The sequence below is a fragment of the Arachis ipaensis genome, chromosome B9 (assembly GCF_059453495.1).
Source record: "Arachis ipaensis isolate K30076 ecotype BB chromosome B9, ASM5945349v1, whole genome shotgun sequence".
Classification (NCBI taxonomy): Eukaryota; Viridiplantae; Streptophyta; class Magnoliopsida; order Fabales; family Fabaceae; genus Arachis; species Arachis ipaensis.
The window spans coordinates 124,468,021-124,482,764 of NC_142444.1; the positions used below are offsets into that span (position 1 = coordinate 124,468,021).

General features: G+C 36.5%; 1 protein-coding gene and 1 non-coding gene across 2 annotated transcripts; both read left to right on the forward strand.

Moving 5' to 3' along the window:
- Positions 1–2,468: 2,468 nt before the first annotated feature.
- On the forward strand, positions 2,469–5,284 carry LOC107617245 (ENTH/VHS family protein). The gene is made up of 4 exons (XM_088500608.1): positions 2,469–2,595; positions 2,858–2,980; positions 3,419–3,580; positions 4,660–5,284. The coding sequence occupies exons 1-4, from the start codon at positions 2,489–2,491 to the stop codon at positions 5,282–5,284; spliced, it is 1,017 nt and encodes a 338-aa protein (XP_088356734.1). The 5' UTR covers positions 2,469–2,488.
- An 8,462-nt stretch (positions 5,285–13,746) lies between these two features.
- Positions 13,747–13,850, forward strand: LOC148546201 (small nucleolar RNA R71). The gene has a single exon (XR_015901373.1). It is a non-coding gene; the product is annotated as a small nucleolar RNA R71 (small nucleolar RNA).
- The last annotated feature ends 894 nt before the right edge of the window (positions 13,851–14,744 follow it).

A 14,744-nucleotide genomic window follows, 5' to 3' on the forward strand; every position in this document is an offset into this window, starting at 1 on the left:
ATGATTAGTCGTGCGGTGACAGCGCATTTGGACCATTTTCACTGAGAGGACGGGAAGTAGCCATTGACAACGGTGATGTCCAACATAAAGCTTGCCATGGAAAGGAGTATGAATGATTGGAAGAAGGAAATAGGAAAGCAGAAGTTTGGGAGGAACAAAGCATCTTCATACACTTATCTGAAATTCTCACCAATGAATTACATAAGTATCTCTATCTCTATTTTATGTTTTATTCATATTTTAATTATCAATTCTCCATAACCATTTGAATCTTCCTGACTGAGATTTACAAGATGACCATAGCTTGATTCAAGCCGACAGTCTCCGTGGGATCGACCCTTACTCACGTAAGGTGTATTACTTGGACGACCCAGTGCACTTGCTGGTTAGTTGTGTGAAGTTGTGACAAAGAATTAAGATTATAAACGTGCGTATAAAGTTTTTGGTGCCGTTACCAAGGAATGAACGATCACGATTTCGTGCACCACACACTCCATAAATTTAATATTCACAAGAAAAAAAATTCTCAACTTGTTCTCAACCAATTCATACTCGGAAAACTAATGCGTATGTCTCTCAACTAGTTATCATCTTCGATGGATCCCATGAATCTAGACAGCAAGTCTGATTTGTTAAGACCCGTTGGCGTCATTGCCATCTCCCTCCTCCTCTGCCCTATCATCTCCATGACCACATTGTCCACCACTCCGATCGCTTCCTTCAGCTTCTTCTCCGAACCGATGTTCAGTAATCGCTTCAGTTTCTATATGAGCGGCAACGGCGACATTGCTCGTTGTACTGATAGCTTGGATGTGAGGTCGAAGCTGTTTGTCAACTTGGACTCTAGAAAAGAAGGAATGAAGCACTCGGTGTCTATTTTAAATGAAAATTTGCATATGATGTCGAAGGAGAATCTTCTCATGATGTCCTAATTTCCAACAATCTATATTGCTTGCCAGAGAGTGGAGAAAAGCGTGCCCTTGGAGTAGTTGTGAAACTTGGTCTTGAGGATGTCGTGGACGTGTCGGGGTTGGAGGTGATGTTATCGAAGACGTGGAAGTGGATGCTTTTGGTGGGTGAAGTGCAGAGGAGGTGGATGTACCAGTCACAAAGATTTAGAAAGTGTGTGGTCCATGACATATTGAGGTAGATGCGACACATGTGACAATTACACCATGGCTTAATCTTGGAGCTAAAGAGGAGAAAGGATCGGAAAAGATGGAAAAGAAGACTGTAAAGGTGAAGAAGGAGAGTATAAATGTTAGGGTTATGCGAGATATGATAAAAATTGGAGAAGAACAGTGTTGTTTTCGAATAAAGGGGTCATGGATCATTTTGTCCCTTGTTAGAGTTGTTAGGAACCATTTTGTCTCCTGTTAGAGTTGTCAGGGACTATTTTGTCCTCCGCTAGAGTTAACGGAATAAAGGACCTAAGTGACTGAGGAAATTAATTGTTAGGACCAATCAAGTAATTAATTTTATTTGAGGACTAAAGTGTCCAGTTTAAAATTTTTTGAGGACCAAAATGGGTATATACTCTTAAAAAATTATTAATTAAAAAATTAAAATATTGTTTTAATAATATACTTTACCTTTTTTATTTTAATCTCTTTTTATTACCAAAATTTTATTTTGGCTCCCTTCCTAAAAGTTAACCTACCTTCTTCCCTGATTTTCACAATTCCTCAGGTAGCGTTTGTTTTGAGATATTGAGACAGAGACTAGAAGACTAAGACTCAATATTATGTTTGTTGGTTCAGAGATTGATACTAAAATTTCTGTCTCTGTCTCCAAAATTTTAGTATTTCAGTACCTCCAAAAAGTGAGGACTCAGGGGACTAAAATTTTTAGACATGAAAACTGAAACTTTAATAACATTTTATACCTAAAATACCTTCATTCTAATTAATTAATTCCAATTTTACTCTTTGTACAAATTAAATTAGAATTTCATTCTTATTTTAATTTCTATCTACCACTTTGCACTAAACAAAATACTCAGATTTATTTCAATTTATGTCTCTTAGTCTCTGTTTCTCAATTTCAGTCTTTCTGTCTTTGTCTCTCCACCAAACGCTACCTTAGAGATGAGTTTATTAATTTAAATCCCAGGAAGGATGGACGGCCAGAATTTATATGAATCGAATCCAAATGTGTGAATGTTAATGGTTGTTATGGTGCTGAGATCCTAGTTTTCAGTAGCCAATGTCATACAAAAAGTTATGGCTATCTAGCTAGAAGAGAACAAGTCATACATTATGTACATACAGTAGTTAACTTTCTAATATTAGTTCATTATTCCATCACATTTTTCGTCTCCACTTTTTTCTCTGTCCAATGACACTGTTCCTCTATCGTCTAAGCTATAATTTTGGCTACCCATAAGCTTATGTGTATGTTGCTTACTATCGCATTTTGTTTCAGATTCAATTTGTTACTTATATGAACATTATTAGTGGAAAGTTTGATCTGAGTGGTAGTAATAATAATGGGAAGCGTACTACTAGAGCAAATCAAGAAGCAGACAACAAATTTCCTTCAAGAAAAGTACAAATCTGCTAGGATTACATTTACAGATGTTACTGAAATTGAATTGTAAGTCCTTTTGTAATCGAGTTAATAATAATATATGTTTTGGTTAAGAATTTTATTAGACAACCAAAACTTTTGTTGTCGATGAAAGTTTGGATTCCACTCAAATCCGATGATCCCACTTCTCATTTTTTGAATTACCATGATTTTTGGCGAAAACAACTATACCTGTATGTGTTTTTCTAGCTATATATATTTAGCATTTGTCATTGTATATTATAATTAAGAGAGAATGGCGTAAAATAATTATACATGCTTGTTATAGGTTGGCGGAGGAAACAATAAATAAGGATGATTGTAGCCCTGATGCCAAGACCATGACTAGAATTGCAGAGGCATCCTTTGAGTTAGATGACTATTGGAGGATTGTTGATGTTCTTCACTCAAAGTATATATACTTTCGAATAGTTTAATTTTTATATTTACTGTCAGTATGAATTTTGTTTTTACATTGATATTACTATCATACCATGCAAGAAATCTTTAAACATTTATTTTTTAAATTAGGAGTGAAATTTGAACATAAGACTTTTAAGTGAGAATAAGAAGATTATATCATTTGAGATATAATTCGGTGATAAAAAAATTTTTAAACATTTTTTTACTGCATTCTTTATTAATTAAATATATTTTTTATTTTTTATTTATTATAGTTTATATTAATAATTTAAATTTAAAATTTAAAATATTTAAATTTTAAATTTTATAATTTTTTCAGAAACATATGCTTTTTACTTTTTCTCGAAACGCATTAGTATTTTTCTTATCATGGATGTAAATAAATATTGTCAGCATAATATATTTTATTTGATTTTATTAATTTCAGGTTTTGCACAATTGATTGGGAACAATGGAGGCAATCTTACAATGCACTAGTTCTTCTAGAATTCCTGATAACACATGGTCCTGTAGAGTTTGCTCTGGAATTTCAACGTGATGCGGAAATTATAGAAGAACTAGGAAGGTTTACATATATTGACGAAAGGGGGTAAACTTTCAAAATCTGAATCAATCCTTAACCCTGTATAGTTAATAATATTAGAAAAATTTGTTAATTATCTTCATAATGTGTTGAGAAGAATATATATAACAATGTATTTCATAATAGAAATTAGAAAGTGGCCATTGAAATCTTTCTAAACAAAAGACTACATATTTTTTTGGTGACTAACAAAAGACTACATATACTCATATTAATTAATTTAAATCTTTTAAATTGAGAAAATTGATAAAAAAAAAAAAGTGATTAATTACTGTTAAATTTATAATTTTTATGAAAGGTGTGTTTTACTATCTTAATTTAAAAGTGATTAATTCATTATTACTTTATTACTTTACTAATTTTTTACTTTAAAGAATTTTATATATATATATATATATATATATATATATATATATATATATATATAACTATTAGATTAACTTAAATAGTAAGAATTAAATTATTTTTTAAATTCAAATCACGTTATCAGCATTTAAATAATTAGTTGGGTTCGTAATTTTCAATCCACTACCAATTCATGTCACGTGATTTAAATTTAAAAAATAATTTAAATTAGTTATTTAAATTAATTCAATAATTATAAATGTATTCTCATGTAAAGATTGAGTTTCAAAATCACGTAAAAAAGAGTTAATAATTTTTTTTTGTTTTTATACTAAATAATTAGCATTTGTACTGTCCAAAGTGAATGGATAGATTAACAAGTTATGTGAAACGAGATTATATTTTTGTTAACAATCATTTTATTTTACATGAATTAAAAAAATTGTCACTGATGAGTTACTACGATATAAAATTACATATTTAGTATTTATAAAAGGTTTGATTATATTGTTACAAAAATATTTGTTTATTTTTCTGTGAAAAAATTACATTATTATTCGAGTAGTTAATTATTTTGTTAAAAAAATATAAAATAAGATGTATAAAAAAATACAGGAATATGTACTAACTTATTTCATTTTATGTTTATGGAGTTTTTTTTACACAAGCAATAATACTATTTTTATTTTTAAAAATAATTAATTTTAATGATGAAAACAATAATATTACTGGTGATTCAGGTTTAACTGGGGAGCAAGAATGCTAAAGCTATCAGACCATATACTAAAACTATTAGAAGGTGGAGAAGCTCTCAATGAAGCACGTTTGAAGGCTCTCAAGATAACCAATGAAATCCAAGGCTATGGGATTTCATCATCCTCACCATCTTCCTCATCGTCGCCGTCGTCATCATCGTCGTCGTGGCCATCTTCCCCTTGTTCACCACAAGGACCTCTACCAGCATTTCGTTCATTTTCTACCCCAACCACTCCAACTCCTTCCTTCTTTGATAATACTAATTCCAAAAATAATAATAATAGAAAAAGCTTTTCACCACCAACACAAGAAGGAAGACAAGAAGAAGATCTTGGAAATAGGGTTAACTTCCATCAATCAAAGAATGTGAAGAGCCACCTTTGGGGTGGTGCTAATGAAGCAGTAGTTGAAGAGAGGAATGTGTTGATTGATGATGATGATAATGATGATGATGATGATGGAAAATTGGAGAAACCAAAAGGATTTGTTAGTGAAATCTGCTCAAAGATTATTGGAGATCCAAAAGTTGGAGGATTCAGATGCCTTTCTGATGTTGGAAGAAAGGAAGTTAAGAAGAAATATGATCGCCAAAGTTCACTTTGGTTTTAAAGGGACAAAATGGGGATAAAACAAATTAAAATCTAATTTATTACTTTATTTCTCTTCTCATAAAATCTTATGATCTTGGGAAGATAAATTCATATAAATCTTGTGATGTATCGTATATGTCAAAAGCGTTTGTTATGTTAAAATCAAATAATAATAAATAAGGATAATAGTAAAATAAGTTTGTTATTACACAATTCAAATAAATAATGTTAAAATCATCATAACAAACTTATTCCAATAACATTTATTCTTTCTTTAGAGAGATATATATGTATCTATTTTATCATAAAGGTAGTAGATTGTCAATCGGGATGGTCATCATTTCATGACCCGTGTTAAAATATTAATATTTGTAGCAATAACGGTCATGATGATGTCTTTGAAAATTTCATACTGTTTTGCAATTATTTTTTTAGTATGTGATTAAATACAAAAGATTAGTCACAAAAAAAAAAATACAAAAGATTAATTATACTCTCTTTCTTACTAATAACCTTGTACGAGTAAATTTTTATGGTAGTTTATGAGATTTTTGTAATTATTTAATTTAATCTTTAAAATTTTAATTTTATCATAATAGTCCTTCACATTCAGCTTTGAATATTATAGTGGTCTCTAGAATTATTTCTGTTATTAACTCAGCTAATAAAATATTGATGTGACTACTTTTTACCATACTAAAAATAACCAACAGTTAGATAATGTGACAAAATTGTAATTGTATTTAATTTAGTCTCTTTCCCATTATAAAACCTTAATTCATTTCTAATTGTCCAAATTGTATTCCTCTTCTTCTTACTCTTCTATTTCTTCCTCCTCTTAATCGAAGCTCTCTAAACATTGAGAAATTATGATGGGAGGTGAGAGCATTACTACGAACAATTTGATAAGATCACCTTCCAATGTGTACTGGGCGAGGACAACTAACCATGACAGTATAGTGTGGGTGCCGAAATGGTGTGGCTGTCGTTCGATTTTGTGATAGTGTTGTCTCAATTCGAATCCAAACAATTTTTTTGTTGTCTCAATTATAATGTGAGTTAATTTGTTAGTGTTGTGTTAGGTTGTTAGTTCTTTTCTATCTGTTTGTGCAGTATCTTTTTTTTTTCTTTTTTCACTTATTGCAGACAAATAAAAAGAGGTGGTGCGGGTTATTTGTGTGGACAAATACTAGGCAAGATAAAGCTGCTGCAAAACCTAGAATCTGTTAGTCAAATTGATGACCTAAAGCTGAACTTTGCTTGGAAAATAAAAAAGTTGGAAGATGATGTGAGGAGTCAAAAAATAATTCTTCATTTGTTAGTGTTGGTTCTGCTTTTAATAGTAGTATTCTTTGTAGTAATGTTATGTAAAGTTTGAATGTACTGGTGCACGAAACTGACTCCGCATGTTTCGCGCAGATAGACTGGCAAGTATACCGGGTCGTCCAAGTAATACCTCAGGTGAGTGAAGGTTGATCCCACGAGAATTGTTGGTTTGAGCAAGTAGTGGACACCTTGCAGATCTTAGTTAGGTGGATAGAAAATATAGTTGTCACGAGAAAACGCATAAAACAGATAAATAAATAAAACGTTACTAGATTGGTGTGAAATCAATGGTATTAGGGGTGGCAACACTACCCGAACCCGCGGGTAATTACCGCCCCCGCACCGGGGCGGGTTCTTGGGCGGGGCGGGGTCGGGTTTAGGTTAAACCAGCCCCTACCCGCCCCGGTATATATATATATAAAATAATTAGTAAAATAATTAATAATATTATATCATATATAAATTTTTATTTAATTTATGTTATGCTTGTAAATGGTGGTTATATAATTTTTAAAATTTTATTTTATTTGTTGGATTTAATAATTATAGGAGCGGGTAGGGGCGGGGCGGGTACCCGCACGGACGGGTTAGGGTTTAACATTTTACTACCCGCGGGTAGGGCGGGGTGGGTTTCATGCGGGTTTTTTGTCAGGCGGGGCGGGGTCGGGTAGAGCAAAAACCCGCCCCTACCCGCCCCGTTGCCACCCCTAAATGGTATGAAAATGGTTGAGACTTCGGAGATGCTTTGTCTTTCCGGATTAACTTTTCTCACTGTCTACTTCAATAACTTTCTGATTCATTCAATGGCAGCCGTAAGTGATTAACCCATGTCCTCTCATCAAGTTAACCTCCTCTACTGTAGCAATCCACTATGTTGAAGTGACTCATGTCCTCTCATCAAGCTATCTCTAAGTTTCTTACCGTAGCAGAAGATGAAGCTCTAAGAAATCCACTCCCCTTCACGATCCTACTTAAGGTGTCACAGACAAGGAAGATCTTCCGGATCAGAAAATGCTGCTTCTCTGACTCTAGCCTTAACGCCACAGAGACCTCACGCACCCATAGTCAACGGAATTTCATGTCACGTATCCAAAGTTTCTCATATGCTCTATTGGAATCCGCAATGCAATCTCTAGCTTTAGTTCAACGCTATCCGGATCAGGACTCGCACGGAATCCATGTAGAACAAGGGTGATTGTCACATGTCACCCTCAATTCATAAGATGGAGAACGAGAATACATAAGAAAATAGAATCAGACATATTGAAACAGAACAGTAATATTATTAATCCATGAAACTCAGCAGAGCTCCTAACCTTAACCTTAGGAGGTTAGTGACTCATATTGTACAAAGAATACTATTCGAATGTAAACTGGGGAAAAAATGGCCGATGCTTGATCTTCTCCTATATATCTAATCTAATAACTAAGAATTACAGAAATAAGATAAACTAGTCTTGTAGTGCGAAAATTCACTTCTGGGGCCTACTTGGTGAGTGTTTGGGCTGCGCTAGTACCTTTTATGGGTGTTGAACGCTGGCTTGGGACCCCCTTTTGGGCGTTGGACGCCAACTACCACCTTTTGGGCACTGAACGCCAGGAATGGGGCTGGTAGCTGGCGTTGAACGCCCATTTTGGGCCTTTATGTCCAAAGCAAAGCATAAACTATTACATATTGATGGAAAGCCTTGGATGTTAGCTTTCTATAGCCGTTGAGAGCGCGCCATTTGGACAGCTCTAGCTCCAGAAAAGCTCTTTCGAGTGCACGGAGGTCAGAATCCAACAGCATCTGCAGTCCTTTCTCTGTCTCTGAATCAGACTTCGCAAAAACTCCTTAATTTCAATCAGAAAGTACCTGAAATCATCATAAAACACACAAACTCAAAGTAGAATCCAGAAATATTAATTTTACACTAAAACCTATAAAAATAGAATAAAACTTAAACAAAACATAATAAAAACTATATGAAAATGATGCTAAAAAATGTATAAAATATTCGCTCATCAGAACACCAAACTTAAACTATTTTTTATCCCAAGTAACCAAAAACAAAGTAGGATAAAAAGAAGAGAATGATACAATAAATCTCATAGTTTCAATGAAGCTCAGTTTCAATTAGATGAGCGGGACTTAGTAGCTTTTTGCTTCTGAATAGATTTGGCATCTCATTATCCTTTAAAGCTCAGAATAGTTGGCATCTCTAGGAACTTAGAATCCAGATGATATTATTGATTCTCCTAGTTTAGTTCTTTTTTATTCTTGAACACAGCTTCTTTTGAGTCTTGGTCGTGACCCTAAGCGCTTTCTTTTTCAGTATTACCACCGGATATATAAACGTCACAGACACTTAACTGGGTGAACCCTTTAGGATTGTGATTCATCTTTGCTAGAATCCCCAGATAGAGGTGTATAGAGTTCTTAAGCACACTCTTTTTGCTTTGGATCATGACTTTGACTGCTCAGTCTCAAGCTTTTCACTTAACACCTTCACACCACAAGCATATAGTTAGGGGAGGAGTTCATTTGAATTTTTTAGGTCAAGATTGTGTTTTTTTAGGCCCTCCTAACCATTGATGCTCAAAGCCTTGGATCTTTGCTCTTGCCTTTTGGTTTAAAGAGCTACTGGCTTTTTCTTTTTCCTTTTTTTTTGCATGTGTTTTTTTTCTTTTATTGCTTTTTGCTGCTTTTTCTTGCTTCAAGAATCAATTTTTTGGATTTTTCATATTACCAATAATACTTCTCTTTTTTCATCATTCTTTCAAGAGCCAACATTCTTTAACTCCACTATCATATATGCACTGTTCATTCATACATTCAGAAAATAAAAGCAATGCCACCACATCAAGATAATTGAACCATTCTTTATATAACTTGAAATTCATGTATCTCTCTATTCTTTTTCAAATAAAATTTTCTTTCAAGTAAGGTGAGAGATATATGGAATATTTATAGCCTTAAGACATAGATAAAGATGATCATGCACTAGAAACAGACAATAAAACATAAAATTCATGAAAAATAGAAACATAACATAAGCAAATGGAAATATGGAACGAATCCACCTTAGTGACGGTGATTACTGCCTCCTCTAGAGAAGCCAATGGACTGCTTGATCTCTTTTATATCACGCCCTTGCCTCTGTTGCTCTTCTCCCATGGCTCTTTGAGCTTCTCTAATTTCATGGTGGATGGTGGAATGCTCTTGATATCCCATCCTTAGTTGATCCATGTTGGAGCTCAATTCTCCTAAGAAAGTGTGCAATTGGTCCCAATAGTCTTGGGGAGGAAAACGCATCCCTTGAGGCATTTCAGGAATTTCTTGTTGAGGCGGCTCCACATGCTCTTGTTGAGATGCATGTGTAGGCTCTCTAGTTTGCTCCATTCTTCTTCTAGTGATGGGCTTGTCCTCCTCAATGGAGATGTCTCTTTCTATGATAATTCCAGCTAAATTGCATAGGTGACAGATAAGGTGGGGAAAAGCCAACCTTGCTAAGATGGAAGGCTTTTCAGCTATCTTGTATAGTTCTTGAGGTATTACCTCATGCACCTCTACCTCACTTCCAAGCATGATGCAATGAATCATGATGGCTCGGTTAATGGTCACTTCTGACCGATTGCTAATAGGGATGATAGAGTGTTGGATAAATTCCAACCATCCTCTAGCTACAGGCTTGAGGTCAAGCCTTCTTAGTTGGACAGGCTTGCCTTGAGCATCCCTCTTCCACTGAGCTCCTTCCACACAAATGTCTGAAAGAACTTGGTCCAGCCTCTGATCAAAATTGACTCTCCTAGTGTAAGGATATGGGTCTCCTTGCATGATTGGCAAATGGAGCGCCAACCTTACACTTTCTGGGCTGAAATCCAAGGGTCGCCCTCTAACCATGGTGCTCCAATTTTTAGGGCTTGGGTTCACCCTTACATCATGATGTTTAGTGACCCATGCATTGGCATAGAACTCTTGCACCATCAAGATTCCAACTTCCGGGATAGGGTTGGTGAGAACTTCCCAACCTCTTCTCCGGATTTTATGTCGGATCTCTGGGTACTCATTCTTCTTGAGCTTGAAGGGGACTTCAGGAATTACCCTCTTCTTTGCCACTACTTCATAGAAGTGGTCTTGATGAGATTTGGTGATGAATCTCTCCATCTCTCAGGATTCGGAGGTAGAAGCAACAGCTTTTTCTTTCCTCTTTCTAGAGGATTCTCCGACTTTGGGTGCCATAAGTGTGAATGAAAAGTAAAAAATAACGCTTTTCCAACACCAAACTTAAAAGCTTTGCTCGTCCTTGAGCAAAAGAAGGAAGAAAAGAGTAGAAGTAGAAGAGAATTTGTAGAGAAAGGAGTAGAAGAGGATGCGGCCAAGTAGGGCTTTAGTAAATGAAGTGTGTTGGAAAGGTGGTAGGAAGGGCTATTTATAGGGGTGGGATGGGGTAGCGTTCGGTTATGGGAAGGGGAAATGGGAGGGAAAGTTTGAATTTGGAATGGGTGTGGTTGGTGGAGGGTTTATTGGGAAGAGATATGAATGTGATTGGTTGAGGGTTTATGGGTAAGAGTGAAAATAAGAGAGAGAAGAAAGTAGGGTAAGTGAAGATTCTGTGGGACCTACTGATCTTGAGAGGCTAAGAAATTCAAATTCCCTACCCCCTTGTGGGCATTGAACGCCCAGCTCCTGCTCCTAGCTAGTGTTCAACGCCAACCCTATGTTCCCCATAGGGCATTGGACGCCCATTGGGGGCCTCCTGCCTGGCGTTCAACGCCAGGTCTCTGCCTTCTTTGGGGCGTTGAACACCCAATCTCTGCCCCCTAGCTGGCGTTCAACGCCAGCTATGCTGCACCTCATGGGTGTTGAACGCCCACTCTGGCCTCCTTGACTGGCGTTCAACGCCAGCAAGGTACTTAATACAGGGTGTTCTGTTTCCAATTCTGACTGTTTCTATTTCTATTTTAACTACTGCACATGATCACAACTTAAAGAAAAACATGAATTTAAAATGATATAACTTAGATAAACTTAATGAAAAACAAGAAAACTCTAATTATTGATGGGTTGCCTCACAACAAGCGCTTCTTTAATGTTATTATCTTGACAATTAGCACCTTACGAAGATGGATAGAGGCTCAGAATTTTGCCCCTTACAGTGAACTTCTTGCCTGTGCTCCCATGGATGAGCTCCACATGCTCTAGAGACAGGATCCAAATTATTGTGTGTGGAATGACTGGATTGTCAGTGAAGACAACTCTCATGCCAAGTGAGAGACCTTCAGTAGGGATTTTCTTATCCTTCCAGCCCTTGGGCACTTTCTTACTGCCCTTCCTCTCAGAGCTTGATGATGGTTGCCCCACACTAAACTTAGAGTTGGTGTCTGGGGGCTCTGTTAGGCTCTGTACTAAGAGGAGTGGTTGAAGCACTTCATGTTTGTTAATGGTGCTTCCTTCAATTGAGGTAGTATGAGGTTTATGAACCTTGAACACAAGGTAGTCCTTATCTAGTTGTAGGACTAGTTCTCCTCTATCTACATCAATCACAGCCTTGGCTGTAGCTAGGAAAGGTCTTCCAAGGATGATAGATTCATCATCTTCCTCTCCGGTATCTAGAATTATGAAGTCAGCAGGGATGTATAGATCTTCAACCTTCACCAAAACATCCTCTACCAATTCATAAGCCTTTTTCATGGACTTGTCTTCCATCTCCAGTGAGATTCTTGTAGCTTGTACCTCAAAGATTCCCAACTTCTCCATTATAGAGAGAGGCATGAGGTTTATGCTTAACCCTAGGTCACACAGAGCCTTATTAAAGGTCATGGTACCTATGGTACAAGGAATTAAAAAGTGTCCGGGATCTGGCTTCTTCTGAGGTAGTTTCTTCTGAACTAAGGCATTGAGTTCCTTGGTGAGCACTGGAGGTTCTTCCTCTAGTGTCTCTGTGCCAAACAGTTTGGCATTCAACTTCATGAGAGCTCCTAGGTATCGAGCAACTTGCTCCTCCCTAGTTTCCTCATCCTCATCAGAGGAAGAGTATACATCAGAGCTCATGAATTGCAACAGTGCATTCAAGGGAACCTCTATGGTCTCTATATGAGCCTTAGGTTCCTTTAGCTCTTTAATAGGGAATTCTTTAGTGGGCGTTGAATGCGCAACAGGGACCCCATTGCTGGCGTTCAACGCCAGCTTTTGTGTTACTTTGGGCGTTGAACGCCCAGTAGGTGCTTCCTTACTGGCGTTCAACACCAGAGCTTCCTCTTTTTTGGGCATTGAACGCCCAGTAGGGACTCCCTTACTGGCGTTCAATGCCAAGGATGGCTCCTCTTTGGGCATTGAACGCCCAGTAAGGACTGTTACTAACGTTCAACGCCAATGTATCCCCTTCAGATTTGGCCTCCTCCTCTACAGTGATGGCCTTGCACTCTTTTCTTAGATTAACTTCAGTGTTACTTAGAAGAGTCATAGGAGGGGTCTCAGGGATTCTCTTACTCAGCTGACCAACTTGTACCTCTAGATTTCTGATGGAGGACCTAGTTTCAGATATGAAACTATGGGTGATCTTAGAAAGTTCAGAGACTATGGTGGCTAAGTCATAGAGGCTTTGCCTAGAAGTCTCTATCTGTTGTTAAGAAGATGGGAATGGTGGTCTACTGTTGAACCTATTCTGGGTTCTTCCACCTTGATTATTGTTGAAGCCTTGCTGAGGCTTCTGTTGATCCTTCCATGAAAATTTATGATGATTTCTCCATGAAGGGTTGTAGGTATTTCCATATGGTTCTCCCATGTAATTCACCTCTTCCATGGTGGGTTGATCTAGATCATAAGCATCTCCATCATAAGAGGCTTCTTGCGTGCTGCCAGCTGTCGCTTTTGTTCCAGTCAACTGCTGAGAGATCATATTGACCTGTTGGGTCAAGATCTTGTTCTGAGCCAATATGGCATTCAGAGTGTCAATCTCTAAGACTCCTTTCTTCTGAGCTACCCCATTGTTTGCAACGTTCCTCTCAGAAGTGTACATGAATTGGTTGTTCGCAACCATGTCAATGAGTTTTCTAGTCTCTGCAGGCGTTTTCTTCAAGTGGAGTGATCCACCAGTAGAATGATCCAATAACATCTTGGACATCTCAGATAGACCATCATAGAAGATACCCAGGATAGTCCATTCTGAGAGCATGTCAGGAGGACATCTTCTGATCAGTTGCTTGTATTTTTCTCAAGCTTCATAGAGGGATTCACCATCTTTTTGTCTGAAGGTTTGAACTTCCACCCTGAGCTTACTCATCTTTTGAGATGGAAGGAACTTGGCCAAGAAAGTATTGATTAACTTTTTTCAAGAGTATAGGCTTTCCTTAGGTTGAGAATCCAACCATATCCTAGCTCTGTCTCTGACAACAAAAGGGAAAAGCATAAGCCTGTAGACCTCAGGGTCCACTCCATTGGTCTTAACAGTATCACATATTTGCAGGAATTCAGATAGGAATTGATATAGATCTTTCAGTGGAAGTCCATGAAATTTACAATTCTGTTGCATTAGTGAAACTAATTGAGGCTTCAGCTCAAAGCTATTTGCTCTAATGGCGGGTATAGAGATACTTCTTCCATAGAGGTCAGAAGTTGGTGCAATGAAGTCACCAAGAACCTTTCTTGCATCTTCTCTGTTATTAGGTTCGGCTGCCATATTTTCAGTTTCTTGTTCGAAAATTTCTGTGAGGTTCTCTCTAGAGTGTTGTGCTCTAACTTGTTGTAGGCGCCTCCTTAGGGTCTTCTCAGGTTCAAGATTAGGATCAAAGAGAGGTCCTTTACCTCTGTTCCTGGTCATAAACAAGAAAAGGAAAACAAGAAGAAGAAGAATAGGAGTTTCTATGTCAAAGTATAGAGAACTTTCTGTGAGATATGAAGAAGAAAAGAAGAATGAGGATAGAAGAAGATAGAGAATTCAAATTTGGGATTCGAAAATTAAGAATTAAGAAAGTAAAATATTTTTATTTTTATTTTATTTAGTTAATTTGAAAAAGTAAGAAGGAAACTAAAAGCTAATTAACTAACAAGATTTGAAAATTAGGAAGTGATTTTCGAAAAAGAAGGAAGAAGATTTGAAATTGAAAAGGTTTTAATTTAAAAAGAAAGACAAGTTAGGTAAGTTTTTAAAATTAAAAGGAGAAAAAAGAAG